Genomic DNA, 18,231 nt, shown 5'->3' on the forward strand with positions numbered 1-18,231 from the left:
CTAGCCTAATACTGGGTAATAATGGACCATAAATGCTACTTTAATTCTAAAGTGTGACGTTTGCTACGAATCTGGATCGGTCATGTGATGTTCATCTTCTATGAATAACCCGAACCAATTAGTCCGGAAGAGTTGCTCCGAGAATATTCGCGACTTCTTGTTCCGACCAAACAAAATGACTAAGCAATGCTTTAACTCCAATTGCCACGTGTTCCATTCCCATCATGCCACTTGTTGAGCTTTATTTTGTCATGTATACAAAGTGGTTGCGTCAACTCTCCACTAGTTGTAGAATTAGAAATAACTGAAAGTTTCATGATCAAATTCATGTTTTCAAACCATATACAAGTTATGGTGAGTTCTTAACGTGCCTTTGGAGTAATTAAGCAACGTCAACGATTAACACTATGATGTCACGTCATAGTGTTTACTAATTTAACCTCTATCACCCTTAATTAAGCAAAGGTTTCATGTCAACCACATTAAGATTTTAGTAACATCCTTCAATATTAATTAAGACGCATCATAAGTCATAACTAGCGTTGTACAAAGGAAACCGACAAACCGCACCAAACCGACAATCCGAATCAAATCGAGAAAAAACTCGATTACTGGTTTGGTTTTAGAAAGAAAAACCCGACCGCCATTGGTTTTGTTTGGTTTTAACTAAAAAAAAGTCAAATCAAACCAACCCTACATTACATATATAAAATTTCAAAAATATTTTATACACAAAAATGTTTATTTATAATATAATTTATAAATATTTCTTAAACTTTTTCATAGTTTTTTGTCTTTTAATATATTATTTCAAGCTTGAATTTAGAATTCTGAATAGTCCAATAAAATTTATAGCTCATAGATGTTAGTAACTCAACAAAAATCAACATACTAATGTTAAAATAAAAATACTAGGAATGAAAAAAAAAAAAAACTAATGCTAACAAAAGAAATCAATTCTAAAATAGTGAAAATACATAACTTCATGTTATTTTTTTCTTTAATATCTAGTCATGTAATTAATACTTATTAGTCTTACTTAATTATTTTAGCATGACTTAGTACTTTTAGATTATGATCATTTTCTATTTGCCTTATAAATTAGCCGTATTTATTATAGCATGACTTAGTACTTTTAGATTATGACCATTTTATTTTATGATATTTTCTGGTTACTTTTTTGTTGTTGAATATTTTAGTACAATGTCATATCTCATATCACATTTTGTGTTATTTTCTTAAATTATATCTTAATTAGATATTCATATCTTACTAGGACTAAAGAAGTATTTGAAGTACAATTTATATGTTTTGTATGAAGACTTTGCGGAAAAAAATCCGAAAACCCTGAGCAACCCGAAAAAACCGAGAAAATCCGAGGTCGAAAAACCCGACTTTTGTTGGTTTGGTTTGGTTTATACATTTAAAAACCCGATGCAACTGGTTTGATTTGATATTTAAAAAATCAGAACCAACCCGGTCCATGTACACCCCTAATCATAACACTTACGTTCTTAAACTCTTTTGACTTGATCAAACGAAAAAAAAAGAGAGGCAAAAAAATGAAAAACAACACAGAAAAAGAAGGTAAAGTTTTTTTTTGGTAAAACACCTACGTACTACCTATTCACGTTTAAGTTGCTTTGTCTAATTCTTATTTATTTATGTCCAATTTGATCACATCAATCAATTTAGCTTTGAATTTTTCGTTAAACCTGAACTCGTGGTTTATATATTGGAGTAGTGCTTTGTACCTTTGTTTTCACACGTTTGATTAAACTTGTTGCTTTCTTGCTTTTAGTATTAAAGTTTGGTATAAAAACTCGCGCCTTATTTTTTATGATTATATATCCTTTTCGAACGCAAAAACTAAAACATCCATTATCTATATGTTTTAAACATTTCCATTTTTACTCGAAAATAAATGAAAAGATGAAAATAAATTAGATTTTATTTTTCCTTTATTTCTTCTTCTCGAGATACAATACAATAGATAAAGGCCAGAAGGGGTAGCACATAGTGGCAATAACAATTAGTTTTTCTTTTTAGACGAATATTAAAAGCATGAATAGTAAAAGTGAAAGGTTTATATTTTCTCCATACCAAAATTCCGAAACCCAAAGATTATAGTTGTATGATAAGAAGGAATATAGTTCGTTGATTTTCTTTTAATCCCTCCAATTAGGAAGATTAAATAATACTCTACTACCAACAAAGAAGAAAAAGAATGACCATGTGGGTAATATTTTGATGATCAAGAGTTTTCATCCAATTAACTCTACACAAATAAATATAAAAATGAAAAGACGCTAATATATTTTATTTTTCCCAGTTCCTTCATAGCGAGTTTAACTCATATATGTCATTATTGTTGCAATATAAATTGCTTTCATCTCTTGCAACAGCCAACAAGTATCATTTTCTTTCTAAGATTATGTATTTCACTTTATATGAAGGATTACTTATAAATAGTTTTTGGAAAATTCTTTACATTATCTATTTGTATAAGCTAACTCACTAGTAAGAAACCCCAACATGATCCAACAAGGATTCCACATAGGGTTGTTGTATAATTACTTTCCAAATAAAATCATGATGAAGGATTTAGGATAAGATAAGATCTTCATTACTACTCGAATATATGATTTTCCAAGGTTCATACACATTCTGATGTGTTCTCCAATATGATTCATGGTGCCCAACGTGTTATTTGTAATTGCCCGCCCTTTTGTCAAAGTTTATGAGCAAATCTGAATTATTTAGTATAGTTTAAGCGTGAATTTATCTTTTTTTTAATTGTAAAAACAGTCATATGTTGAAAATCTTTCTCCCTAAGTGAATATGTACATATTTGGACCAATCTTATAACAATAAGAGTATATTTATCCTCAATTGTCAAATTAGGCATTGAGCCCGGCTCACACCCCCAAAAGCTAGCTCAAAGGGAGGAGGATTGCCCTGTTTTTTTTTTTTTTTTTAAATTGTCTTTTTATTACATAGGGGGTAGGGGAAGGGGAAATGTGGGAGGGGATTACAATGTAGGATTCGAACCCTCACCAACAGAGTTCTCGTCCGTCACCTATGTGATATATTCTTTTCACCCCTCACGCCCAGATCGAGGTTCTATTATCCGGTCTGGAGCGTGCACATTCATGGACCGGGGCATTTTCACCCCCATAGGTCGGGACCGATTAATTGATCCAGGGGCATTCTGCACCTCGTTTTTTCGCGGCCCCACATTTGAACGGGCATGGGCCTGGCTCTGATACCATGTTAAATTAGGCATTGAGCCTAACTCTCACCCCAAAAACTAGCTCAAAGGGAGGAGGATTACCCGAGCCTTATAAGGAGCTTAAGATTCTCGTCCGTCACCGATGTGGTATATTCTCTTCATCTATCATTATCGGAGGTCAATTTAAATCCTTTCCAAGAATTCAAAAGCAAATTTAGATCATTTCTCGAATATGTTGGGCGGGGTGTGGGAGGTTGTGTGTGTGTGCGTGGGGGTGGGGGGGACCTGTAGCTATATATAGAGCCTGTTTGGATGGACTTATGTCTATAAGCTGCAAACAGCTTATAAGTTAAAAAAAATAAGTTGGGGTAGTCTAACTTATTTTTTTTTGGCTTATAAGCTGTTTTCAGCTTATAAGCTGCTTTAGATAAGCTAAGTCAAATGAGCTCAATTATTTTTTTGAGCTTATTTGAAGCACAAAATGACTTTAAGCTGGTCAGTCAAACACTAAAAAAAAACTGAAAACAACTTATAAGTAACTTATAAGCAACTTATAAGCCAATCCAAACGGACTCTTAGATGATGTCCACTTTATAAGTATGGAAGTTTCCATGTTTTTCCTTCTTTGTCAACAGTTAACACTTTGCAAAATAGAAAAAGAAAAAAGAAAGAAAAACTAAAAGACGAACAAGAAAAATACAGGTATCTTATTTCAACCGTCAGCCCTCAAACTTTTTTTTGGGGGGGGGGGGGGGGGGGGGTCAACCTTTAAACTTGATACCGACCTCCAGCATTCTTTTATTGAAAAATCAAATTTCTTGAGGCTGCTTGTTTTCACACTTCTATAATAGTTTGAAGCAATGCATCTGTAATTCACTATTTTTAATATTTTACATAAAATTGACTCTACATTACGTACTACTTAATAATCATGCATGTACCTTGCAATAAGGCTTTTGGATAAAACTTTATATATCAGCTATGTTGGGAACTAAAATTCCGGACTTGACATTAAAGAATTCATGGGCCACTATGTTGCTACCCATTGTAGGACGTAATTCATTCAAAATTCCCAAAGTCAAAACCGAAATTCAAGGTTAAAAATACTTACATTTTCACAAGAAATGTTTTGGAGGTACAAACATTTATTTTTTCCCTATAAAACATGTGTTGGAAATCATTGTCATTTTCTTGTGAACATAAGCTCGTAGAATGAGGCATCAATGGGAAAATGGGTATTATTTATTTATGGTAAATTAGATGATCTTAAAATGACCAAAAAAAATAAAAATATTAGTGACTTCTTATAGAGAAACTTCACTCCTATTATTACCGTGGGCAGAGCTAGAGTGTATGAAGGGGATTCGAGAAGTCAGTGAATTTGATTTAGATCTTGTATTTATCTTTAAAAAAATAATAATAATTTAATATGTATAAATTATTAATTTAGAACTCAATACTCCATCCGGTTCATATTAGCTAGGTGGTGCATTACCTTTTAATTTTGGTCCAAAATAAGTGGTGTTTCACATAATCAAGAAGAGACATTAATTATTTTCTTCCGAATTTATTCAACCAAGAAACTATATTAAGTAGGCACTTCCTCTGTCTTAAAATAGTTGTTGTGTTTTTCATTTACACACCCTTAAGAAAGCATTGATAATGATACATTTTGATTGTTTCACCCTCTTAAAATGTTTCATCATGGTATCTTTTCTCAATAAATATCTATATATATATCTATGCCAACTCCATCAATGATGCACTCTCTCTTAAATGTTGTAATTAATACGAAGGGTAAAATGGAAAAAAGCTACTTAATCTTATCTTGATTTTTTAAAATGACAAGTATTTTGAGACATATATTTTTAGTAAGAATAACAAGTATTTTGAGACGGAGGGAGTAATATTTAATTAAGTGTAAGTTAATAAAAATACTTCTAATTTTATGAGAAAAAATGGGAATGACAAATGTATTTTCCCAATTTTCAGGAACATGCATTAAATGGTTATAAATTTAAGAAAAGGCACTCATAAATGACTATATATCTTGTTTTCCCCCATAAATGATTATAGGAGTATATCAACATCACTATTATTTCTGTGAAGCAAGTAGTACATGTTGGAATTAACATATTCCCACACACACTTTTTGCGATTTTTTTTTTCTCGTGTGAATATGTAAATATGCCCCAAAAAGCTACTCTCTCTTGATAAAAGAAAGTGTCTACTTACCTTTTTTTTTTATCAAAAAAAGTGTCCACGTATTAAATCAAGAAACAATTAATCTTATCTTTCCAGATTTACCCCTATTAAGTGTTATGTGATCAAATCTCAATACCTATTTAATTAGGGGTAGTTTAGTCAATTTATATTTTTTTTTTGGAATGAGTAATTTCTTAAAGGGTGTGCTAATAGCTAAGTGGATTTTTTTTTTTTATCCGGAGAAAGTAACTTATAAATTAACAACTTTTGCACCTCTACTAGCGTATTCCTTCTTATCCAAATTCATTTAATTTCCAGCAATTCCTAATATCCTGCTGCTATTTTGGACTTCAAATATTTTATCTATATCTCTGCCGTGGTCGATATTGGTGTTCCACACAAATATAGACCTACAACTAGTGATATATGACTTTGTTTCTTATTTCTTTTCTCATTGGCAATTTATCGTTATCGTGATGAAGTCACTCTATCATCATCAACGTATATTCAATCAAATCGTTAAAAAAAAAATCTTAATGTAGAATTAATGGTTGTTTTCTTAAATTAAAGCCCGTAAATGAATTAAGTATTGATACATACTATAATTTCAATTAGAATTAAAGAGTTTCATATATAATACTAAGGTGGATGACGCCCGTGTAACACTGGATAGACTTAAATATGGTGAATAAATTGATGATGGTCTTGTGAAGGATAGGGGAGTAATAGAACTCTTCGTAAAATTTAAGTATGGTAAAAATTTATTCACATTGGGTGTTTACACCAAACTAATGTAATATACCATGGTCAAGTAATTTAATGAAGTGAATATATGCATTAATTAATCATGATTAAGTGCTAGTTGTGTATATTCAAATACATGTCATACATCTGTTGGTTTGGTGTAAACACCCGGTGTGGATAAGTTTTTACCATTTAGGTAAGTATTTAGTTGAATAAAGGAGACAAGTTGAGGTTTTTCTTCTTCTTTTGGTATGTATTTATCCTTTTTAAATCTATATATGCGATATCCAACTTTAAAAATGAAGAATCTATTGAGAAGGAGCAAGTTCTTCAAATATCAACAACTTTGAATCCTAAAAATAAAAATTCTTTATGCAACGAGCGTTTTACTCTATTAATTATACTTTTCAACCACATATAGCTTCTGATTCAGGTGATTAAACTGAAAAAAGAAAATTTAAACACCTGCTACAACGTAAGCTAGTAGTCAATTTTAGCAGAATTTGAAGTTAACTGCCCAAATAAGTAAGCAGAGGTCGGTAATTGACTAACTTGTTCAATTAAAACTGAAAATTTGACTTGTTTTGTAGAATCCTTTATACCAAAAAAAATTCAAAAACAAAAATGAATATGAAGGAGAGACTGAAATCCAAACAATCCCTTTGATTGAGACGTGATTATTGTTTGTTAGGAGAAACCAGAATTGACAAACTTTACCATCCTTTCCTTTTTTTTCATTTTTTAAATTCTTACTATTCAAGGGCATACCTAAATTCATAAATATTAAAGGGAGACTGTAAAAAACAGATTTTTTTGTTTCTTGGATGGCTGCCCACTCGAAATACACGTGAGGAGGAAATATAGACAGTAAATGCAAGATCAATATATATATCCTAATCAAGATGTTGTCACTAAAAATCCAGCTGTTAAAGAAAGTAAAACGTGGCCAGAAATTTTGATTTTGATTTTGATTTTTTGGTTGTTGCTATCTCGTATCCTTATTTTAAGGATCTTGACCAAGGGTGTCCCAACAACGTACATTAGAGTTTAGACTAACAATTATACTCTGTTTTCATATTTTTAGAGAATCTTTTTCTTTGTTTGTTTATACAACAGTATTTTGCTTAACTATAAAATTTTATTGATTGATTGATTGATTTCTCTGTGAACTAATTGTTAAGCCCTTATTGGTGTGTTACATGTGATCGCTAAACAAATATGGTTGACACGACGTCTCCATATGAATATGAATTTAAAAGAACAATTTGCAATTTTGATTCTTTAATTATTGCAAATTTTGTTTTAGCACACGTAATATCGTAGTAAACATATTTAGCTTTTTAATTGGTAGAGAGTCGTGTGCTTTTACTTCCTCCACTGACAAATTTTCACAAATTTAACCAGTTTTTGTATAAAACAAGAAGAAGAAGTATGAATATTTAAAACCCGAGCATTTACATGGTTTTATATTTGAAAGTTCATTAAATTCACAAAACATTGTTAGTAGAGGATCAAAAACATATTTTTTTCGGAAATTAAATGATCTCATTACCAACTAAAAACATTTACTACTCAAAAAAAGGATAAATCACATATCATTAATCTGGCATATGCCCCAGATTTAGTGCATCACAGACATTATCAAAGCTACTAAACTTCTATTACATTAAAGCCTCAAAATCATGTTAACTAGGATAAGAGTTCAAATTCTGTATGAATACCGCAAGCTTAGAATTCTGAAATAAACTTCCTGTATAATCTTTTTGGCAATGCATTTTCTTGATAAGAGTTCCTTTTGTCATGTCAAAACACTTGTCAATGCCCTGCCCAAAAACTAGATTCATTGAAGGTTAAGCGTGTTTGTTTGTGCCTCTGATAAGTCACATCTAACCTTTAATTAATTAATATGTGCACTGTTGATTTAATCGTGAATCTTCACTAATTAAACAAATTATTGAGTACTAAATCAAATATGCAAGGACTAAAATTAAAATTTATCAATTACTAAAGAATGAATGTGCAATTATCCCCAATTACAAAAAGAAAAGGAAAAAGAAAATAAAGAGGTGTCTTTTGACCCTCTAAAGATTCTCTTTCTTAGAATGAGGACAAATGTTACTTCCATTTTCCAGGGACGGTATAGGATCATTTCTTTACGTAATTCTTTGTTTATTTTTTAACAACATCCACTTGAACTTTTCGAACAACATCTAGGTATTTGTGTAAGGAAAAAATCTGAGTTTGTTTTATCCTCTTTTAGTTAATCCTCTCAAAATCCCAGGAGTTTGTTTATTTTATTTGCCATAGTTAGGGGAAAACTTCATCGCTGTTATGGCCTAATTATTGCTTGTTTGGTGTATACTTACGAAATTTTCATGTGATCATGTGAGGTCTAATAATTCCTAATATTCTAAGAAACCAAGAAAGAACCACTCAAAATTGACATTAATGTTTATTAATTAGGCCCGGTGAGGCGCTATATATCATGTGGGGTCTAATAATTCCTACTCCCTCCGGATAAAAAAAAAGAGGCCACTTAGTTATTTGCGCACCCCTTAAGAAACTACTCACTTCAAGAAAAAAATATGTAAATTAACTAAACTACCCCTAATTAAATAGGCATTGAGATTTGATCACATAACACTTAATAGGGGCAAATCTGGAAAGATAAGGTTAATTGTTTCTTGATTTAATAAGCGGACACTTTTTTTAACTCAAGAAAAAAGGGGTAAGTGGACACTTTTTTTTTTATCCGGAGGGAGTACTATTCTAAGAAAGCAAGAAATGAACTTTTCAGAATTGACGTTAGTTTGGATTAGGCTAATTACATGGTACATTAATTCTTGTGACAAAAACCGGTATGTTTATTGAAACAAAATAAAATTCTCAAAACACAAATTTCTCACAACAATTCTTAATTGATTATTCAAAAATCAAATCCAAAAGCACGGAATTAATAGATAATGTAGTCATGTACTTTTCTAACTCATTAACAATCAATTGTTCATCTAAAAAGACTTGCATATGTAATTATGTATAGCCTAGATCTTGACATCAAAGCTCCTTTAAGGCATTTTGAATGTAAAGTTTCATGTACAAAAATACAAGCTCCTACATATACTCCTATTATATAAGTTGTCAATATGAAGTGAAAAATATGGGAACCTAAATATGTAATTTTCAAATATATAACTATATTTTCAAAAGGTGAATTAATTTGTTCATGATATAAGACGGAAAGACAAATAAATTGGCTCTTGAACACTGAAATGGACTACAATTTATGGAACAAAGGAACAATTAATTGTTGGTCAAATGCACATTTTTTTTTTCTATAAATACACACTTGTTTGGTCTTTCTACCTCGATTTTTCTTGCAGTGACGTAAGACATATTCTTTAAGTTCATTTTTTTTTTAGGGTCAATTGATTTCTTTAGTTTTATATCAAATTTTCCAAATGATTTTTATTTTACACTAAAACATCTAAAGATAAAAACACAAGATTTTTTTTTTTTTTTTGAAAAAAATATAAAACATGCAGCTGCTTTGGTGTACAGTACAGACCGCTACCCCCTTTTTTCGTTTTTGAGGGTATTACTAAGACCGTTAGCAATTTGATGAGAAAAGTCTAAAACAATCGGATATTCTATCAAACTGTATAAAAATAGCACACAATTCGTGCCACCCAACAGGGTAACCTAATTATCCACTTGTATAATTTCTTTCCTTTTTTATTCTCCACATATCAGTGTTAAAAGTGTATTTTTCCTTTTAGACTTTTAGTATTCTTTAACTCTAAGGTAAGTACTTTTCTTAAACACTAATACAAAGCTCTAAAAAAATCAATTTACTGTCGACCGACTAATCCAATTTTATTGTCCACCGACTAATTATCCAAATTTATCTGCATAATAAGATTAAATAAAAAGAAAAAACGCTCTCTATTAGGACTGAAAACTTTAATCTATGAAACTGACATATACTTATTTCAAACGCATGTGTCACCAGAAGTAACACACAAAATACTTATTTATATTTATATCACTTAGAAAATAACCCGAGATATCCGATAAATTTCATCAATGAGATCATTTCAATAGTCCAAACGCCAAAAGTCACCAACCATGTGTACATTATTTCTGAAAACTAAGAACGTTTGAGTTGACTAGTACATAGCCGTCGAACAAGAAACTATAGAATATACAACTAAGATAGTCAACTCAAATATAATCCACGTGTAAAGATACTGGTGGCGTGGGGCTCCATCCATATTAATCCTCCTCATTATTTCCCCATTACTCTATATATAGCCCCCTATGCTTCTCCCATAATTTCGATCACACAAAATATCAACCATCTCTCATTACAATTTTCTCATATAAACCATCTTCTTCTTGAGTTACTTACTACTGCATTATTTTGAAGTCGAAAAACTTAGATACACGATGGCTGGTGGAGGATTTTCAACCTCCGGTGATGGAGGAACACATTTTGAGGCTAAAATTACACCTATTGTTATCATCTCTTGTATTATGGCTGCTACTGGAGGACTTATGTTTGGTTATGATGTTGGAGTTTCTGGTAAATTATAATACTCCATATTTTCATTTTCCTCTTTTTCTAAACTTATTTTTAGTTACCTTTTTATTATGATGATCATGACGTTGCAAAATCTTGATAACTTTTGAGCATTTCTTTGTTTATTTGTTTCTTATGATTCTTAAAGTTTGTTATCCTTTCTTTGTTTCTGAATTATGCTAAAGAGTGCCGAAATCAAGATTTTACTAAGTGGATTTAAAATGTTAAGAAATAAATACGAATAAATGAAGAGGATTAACATCTATTACTCCATATATATATATATATATAAAATTAACCTAGTTGTGTAATTTCCAGCAAAAGGATTCAGATGAAAACAAATATGATTCGAATATATTTAAAAGCCAAATTTTCTGGCTTTGTTTTTTTTTTTACCCTAATATAATAAGTAATGGGTTAAATTAAACATGCTGACCCAAGTTTTGCTTCGTTGAATCTTTCTTAAAGATGCAATATTGTTTTAAAAAAATTTAAAAACAAAGATACCTTTTCGTACAGAAAGAAAAAGAAGAAAGTTCAACTTTTCCAGCCAAGAGGGATTCCCTACTCTCTGGAAAGCCTAAAAATAAATGACCAAAAATAGAAAAAAAGAAATAAAATGGATTTCTAAATTAACTTACATACAACTCTTTTGAAAAATTTGATTAATACTATAGTAATGGTTTCTAATATTTGTGAAATATTACAGGTGGCGTTACATCAATGGATCCATTTTTGCAAAAATTCTTTCCAGTAGTTTACAAGAGAACAAAGGATCCAGGGATTAACAGTAATTACTGCAAGTACGATAATCAAGGGCTGCAATTATTTACTTCATCTTTGTATCTGGCTGGTTTAACGTCGACGTTTTTTGCGTCTTACACGACAAGAAAGCTTGGTCGGAGATTAACTATGTTGATTGCCGGTTGTTTTTTCCTTGTTGGAGTTGTATTAAATGCTGCAGCTCAAGATTTGGCTATGCTTATTATTGGAAGGATTCTTCTTGGTTGTGGGGTTGGTTTTGCTAATCAGGTACGGTCCTTAATCTCACTTTTAAAAGAAATTTAAACAAATATATACACTGATATTATATAGTATATTTTTTATTTGTACAATTTACCCAGTTTTAGCATGTTATTACTTTATTTTCTAGATGAATTGTGATGAAAAATTACTTGTTATCGGTTAATTTTATATGATGGCGTAAAAATAATAACTCTACAAGTATACATAAATGTTTAAACCACTTTATATCACTTAAAGTTAAGTACTCACAAGATAAGTGTTAAATTCTATTTAAAGGAAAGTGGATTAACCAGAAATGTATGAGCTTATCTTTGTAAAGAACTTGATAACCTTTTTGATGATGAAATGATGAAACAGTAGTAATAAGTGTAGAGGAAAGTTTTTACTTATCGTCTAGATAAGTGGAGTACTGGATAAAGTTTCGTGATAATCCAAAATTATTAATACTGGTCAAAGAGTATATAATATTACGATTTTTGAGAAGTTTTGTCACTGATGTGAGACTTTTAGAAATGTAAAGAGCATTAATTTCTTTTGTAAATGAGTATGGAGTATGGACTACACTACTCACTAGTTATAACTTTAATCCACCTAGCCCTCAATGCTAATGGTTCAAAATACAAACAAAAAAAAGAAAAAAAAAGAAAAGGGACCGATAGTTTAGACTTTAGATGGCTATACTTACTAGTTTAAAAAATTTACGTGGCATGAAGATTCATTATACTCAATCTGCATTGCATGTGCACAGGGATCACGCAAGTTTTTTGAAAATTTTACACTTTTTCCTCTTAGTTTGGTTGGATTAGACTACTCCCATTATGTCGAGGGCCATGATAAACTGAAAACTGTCCCTATTTCTTTAGTGACATGTGACAGCCTTTATCGGCATTAAAGTAGTACATAATTATTACACAATTATTAAAGATTATGATGGCGTAATATATATGGTCCCAAAATTAGATTTTTCGGCATGAGTTCGAATTAATCATATTAAGAACAACATTAAATATCGGGCGAAAAATAAAAAAATATAATTATCACACATGAATCTTCTATATGATTGTCGGTCTTAAGAATATTTTTATTTTACTAATTTGTTGTCAAATTGGAAAATATGGTTGGCCATGGACCACGGTGCCACATTTGGTGGAAAATGGGATCCACAAACTGAGGAGGGGTGGGTGGTGTGGGGTTGTGGAGGATGAGAAAAAGATGTTTGTTATCTTTTGTTATAATAGTAAGTCCAAATCTCACGAAGCTTTTCCTAATTTTTTGTTTTCTTGCTTTACAAAATTTAGGTCATGGACTTTGTTTACACATGTGAGGAAGACCCCTTCAGTATTAAAAAAGCATAAATAAAGTTTAAGTGGGACTCAAAGGCTTGTCTTTGTCCAGAAAGGACCTCCATAGGCAGCTTCCTTGTAGCTTTCCCACTTTGAAAAGCTAATTCCTTGGAATTACTACTTTATTGTTGGCTATGATTACACCTTTTCTTTGAATTTTGATTCTTTGTTTTTGGTAGAGGACTGACTTTAAGTCCTTTTTATCCTTATCCTTTCACCTTTTGGTTGGTGAGAGACATAAGTGGTTTACTGTTTTGAAACGCTTGAGGGTATTCCAGTAATTAAAAGATTTACTATTTGAACTTTAGTGGCACAACTTTGAATATCAAATATCATGTGGGTCACAACTGTTTAATTGGACCTTTTTACTCTTCTGTAAATCATGTAAAGAGGAAGAAAGAAGCAAGTAGAATTGCAACTTCGGTACATTCATTCTTATCTTATCCATTCTATTAATCTAAAAAGTTAAAGGAAACAAAAAAAAAGATAAAATAACTGCAGTTTCGATAAGAACCTAGGGTTAACATGTTCCACGGGAGTGTGCTCTAAATTATCTGATAAAAAATAGAACTTTATGAAGAAAAGTTTGCAAGTCACTCGTGAATAAATATCCTTTATAATACGGAGAATGTACGAGAAAGCTCTTTCAATATTTTATTTAAATAATATTTGGATTTTATTTATTTAATTTAGGAAAAAGTTTGTACTTTCCAATTCTTCTATATTCTATATTTCTCAAAATTAAAATATTATGTGCGTGTGCTTTTCAGGCGGTTCCACTATTCTTATCAGAGATAGCACCTACCAGAATACGTGGAGGACTCAACATTTTGTTTCAACTTAATGTAACTATTGGCATTCTTTTCGCCAACCTCGTCAACTACGGAACAGCCAAGTAAGTTTCTCTCACCATTTAGAAAAAAATTTACTCGATATTTATTTTATTCTAAATTTGTTTTTGTTTACAAGGAGATTTTTATGATATAGTGTATGATTGAGTAATTAGGATGTTTATTTTACTAACAATCGAATACCAAGATTACACGTGCACCATGTTTCCGTGTAGCTTTTACCGTCGAAGGCTCAAAAAAGTCCAAAAGTCAAAGTTTTTGGCACTAGTTTAAAATATTGGTCACTCCCAATGTCCTACCAAACATAAGTGCAAGCGTCATGAATTTGATTTTAATGTAGAAGAAAATGCATGACTGGTCCACATATTTGAAAACTTGAGTCCTTACTTGAAAGACTCTTTTGTGTAATTTTCCTCATTTTTTAAAGTGACTCTTCTTCGTAATAAATAAATAGGAAAGAAATTAAAAAGTTGGAGTCTGATATCGACCACTCATTTTTTGACACTTCCTTTACTCTCCTTTGATATATTGTGTACTTGTCTTTATTACTACTTGTTTCATGCACTTGCCTGGAAATAGCCTGGAGTTATTTTCAACGACCACACTACTGAACTTAAACGTGCTAAATTATTACTTGCATGAGGAAGAATAAGAGTATGAGCCCGTTTGGATTGACTTATAAGTTGCTTATAAGTTGTTTTCAGCTTTTTTGAGTGTTTGGCTGACCAACTTAAAGTCATTTTGTGCTTAAAATAAGCTCAAAAAAATAATTGAGCCCATTTGACTTAGCTTATCTAAAGCAGTTTATAAGCTGAAAACAACTTATAAGCCAAAAAAAATAAGTTAGACTATCTCAACTTATTTTTTTTAGCTTATAAGCTGTTTGCAGCTTATAGGCATAAGCCCATCCAAACAGGCTCTATATCTATACTTACTTTTTAAAAATTTCTCCTGTAATTAATTGAAGTTTCTCATTTTGAATCTTTTTTTGACTCGTCGGTCAAACAAGACCGTACCACTAAAAGATTAAAACATTGGAAAAAAAAATAGTATTACTCCCTATGTTTCAATAATATTACTTTTTATATTTAATAATTTCTTAATTTCAATATTAACATTATTAAGATAATATGATTTTGATACATTATGCATATCTTTAATTTAAGACTACAAGATTTAAAAGGCTTCCTTACTCTAATAAACTCTATGCCAACTCCTAAATGAAACAAGGGAGTAAAATATGAACTTTCTTTTATTAGAGTAGATCCTTTTATTAACTTTCTTTTTTGATCCATTGAAATTGTACCTAACCATAACTTCCTCTTCTTAAAAAAATGGTAATTGCAGAATAAAAGGAGGATGGGGATGGAGATTATCATTGGGATTAGCAGGTTTGCCAGCATTGCTATTGACCTTGGGTGCAATATTTGTGGTAGAAACACCAAACAGTTTGATAGAAAGAGGTTATTTAGAAGAAGGCAAAAAAGTACTTAGAAAAATCCGAGGAACTGACAACATTGAACCTGAATTCTTGGAGCTTGTCGAGGCTAGCCGTATTGCTAAAGAAGTCAAACACCCTTTCAGAAATCTACTCAAACGTAAAAATAGACCTCAATTGATCATCTCAGTTGCACTCCAGGTCAGTTTTTTTAATTATTTTTCTAGTTATTAGTTTGACTCAGTATGGACAATTAATTCTTTTACACGGGTATCGAAATTACACTTCTTCACATAATGCTTGGTTATGAAGTACTCAATTTTGTGCCTAGTAGCTTGTGTCACACAAATAAAATAAAAGAAAATAGGTTAGAGTCATATGCCAAAGAAGTTTTGAGGGTCTATCTTACCAAACTGATATTCAACTTAATATTAGGTGTCTGTTTGATCTCAAAAAAGAAAGACTGGTAAAAATGATACTAGATAGTCATTCTTAGGGTTGTTAATTGGAATGTGTAGCCTATAGGCATGGTCCATAAAAGTCATAGCTTAAAAATGCGATAAAATAGTAAAAAAAAAAAAAAAACAGTCACATGAACTTCAAAAAAACTTCTCAGAACTCGAAGTACTACTACTGAAACTCCAGAACCATGTCCTAATGTTCGAAATTTATGTACATTCAAATTGCTGCAAGTGAAATTCTAGTATCGTATCTTGGAGTTAGTTCGAACTCAATTATACATATGAAGCTATATCGCTTTATTCAAATCCATCTCAATCTAATATTAATTAAAAGAAAATTTCTCTAGTAGTATTAGAAGTTTTTCACATTCTTACTAATTTGGTTATTTTCCTCGTTCATGCAACAGATATTCCAGCAATTCACAGGAATCAATGCCATTATGTTCTACGCACCCGTCTTATTTTCAACACTAGGGTTCGGAAGCAGTGCAGCCCTATACTCAGCCGTGATCACCGGAGCGGTCAACGTTCTCTCCACCGTAGTCTCTGTCTACTCTGTAGACAAGCTCGGACGACGATTCCTCCTCCTAGAAGCCGGGGTCCAAATGTTAATATCTCAAATAGTAATCGCGATAATCCTAGGTATCAAAGTAACGGACCATTCAGACAACCTTAGCCATGGTTGGGGTATCTTCGTAGTGGTCATGATCTGCACGTACGTGTCTGCATTCGCGTGGTCATGGGGCCCGCTAGGATGGTTAATTCCTAGTGAAACTTTCCCGTTGGAAACACGTTCGGCTGGACAGAGTGTTACCGTATGTGTTAACTTGCTGTTTACGTTTGTTATGGCACAAGCATTTTTATCTATGCTTTGTCATTTCAAGTTCGGGATATTCTTGTTCTTTTCGGGGTGGATTTTCATTATGTCGTTGTTCGTTTTCTTCTTGTTGCCCGAGACGAAGAATGTGCCCATTGAGGAGATGACGGAGAAGGTATGGAAGCAGCATTGGTTGTGGAAGACATTTATGGTTGATGATGATGATGATGTTCATGTTGATGTTGTTAAGAAGAATGGACATTCTAATGGATTTGATAATGTTGCCTTGTAATAAAAATAAAAAATAAAGTTCGAACAACATATATGTTATTGAGTTTTTTCTGTTAATCAATTACTACAAGAAATGCATAGAAATAAGTCAAAATAGCTATATTAGTAGCTGGTAAAAGTTTTGAGCCAGCGTGTACTTTGATGTTTAATGTAATGTGTGTAAGATGGCTCAAAATTTGGCATAGCAATTCCCAAAAAAAAAAAAAAAAAAAAAAAAAAAGGAGTTACACTGTTACTTTCTTGATGTCCCTGGAAAAGAAAAAAGAATTGGGACTTTCTGAAGAAGGAAAATGTTTGGCTGAGAACAGAATAGTGATGCTCTGACTGATCAAGTTAGTTTTGTAACTATTTTATTCAGATTGTTGGTTGTGTAATTTTTATTTCTTAAGAAACAATTAGATTTGTCTAGTCCCTCGAATGATGTCTTTACGAATATTAAATTCATGTGTTATGATATAATCTAACGTATAAATTAAATTGTGCGAGCACAATTCAAAGTAAACATGGCCAAAGTTGTTACCCACTCCCCAAAGTTAAGTATTTTCAATGTATGTTTTTCACTTCAAAAGACTGTGCTATTTATTCAACTAATTCGCTTTCTGTATAAAAAATGACTCTAACCTCTAGTTTAGTCTCAGTTCATATGATCATTACTTTGTTGATTAGATCTTTTAGATAAAATTACTGCAGGCAAAAACAGGGCATCTGGTTATTTTTGTTAGGCCCACTAGAGGTTTGCAACTTTGCATTTTGGGCAGGTAGACAAATAGTCGCTTGGAGCGCCACCATTTAAAGAATAACGAAACTTACAAAGCATTTAATTTTTAGCCGCCTCATAATCAACTTCAGATTAGTGGGACTGAAGTTGAAAATCTCGAGTTGATATTCGAGTCTGAAGTTAGGCTTGATAGTCCTCTACTTCATAGCCATATGTCTGAGTTTGAAAACTTTCGGATCGAAAGTTCTGATGTTGGGGACTGCAAAGCCCAACTTTATACCAATATTTAAAACCCGAGCATTTACATGGTTTTATATTTGAAAGTTCATTAAATTCACAAAACATTGTTAGTAGAGGATCAAAAACATATTTTTTTCGGAAATTAAATGATCTCATTACCAACTAAAAACATTTACTACTCAAAAAAAGGATAAATCACATATCATTAATCTGGCATATGCCCCAGATTTAGTGCATCACAGACATTATCAAAGCTACTAAACTTCTATTACATTAAAGCCTCAAA

The 18,231-nt window shown here is 31.6% G+C and overlaps 1 protein-coding gene across 1 annotated transcript; it reads left to right on the plus strand.

The window, feature by feature from the left end:
* The first annotated feature begins 10,507 nt into the window (after positions 1-10,507).
* On the plus strand, positions 10,508-17,405 carry LOC132610007 (sugar transport protein 13). Its single transcript, XM_060324248.1, has 5 exons — positions 10,508-10,763; positions 11,470-11,792; positions 13,900-14,024; positions 15,328-15,619; positions 16,287-17,405. The coding sequence occupies exons 1-5, from the start codon at positions 10,628-10,630 to the stop codon at positions 16,986-16,988; spliced, it is 1,578 nt and encodes a 525-aa protein (XP_060180231.1). The 5' UTR covers positions 10,508-10,627; the 3' UTR covers positions 16,989-17,405.
* Positions 17,406-18,231: the final 826 nt, after the last annotated feature.

Source organism: Lycium barbarum, chromosome 9, assembly GCF_019175385.1.
Source record: "Lycium barbarum isolate Lr01 chromosome 9, ASM1917538v2, whole genome shotgun sequence".
NCBI classification, from domain to species: Eukaryota; Viridiplantae; Streptophyta; class Magnoliopsida; order Solanales; family Solanaceae; genus Lycium; species Lycium barbarum.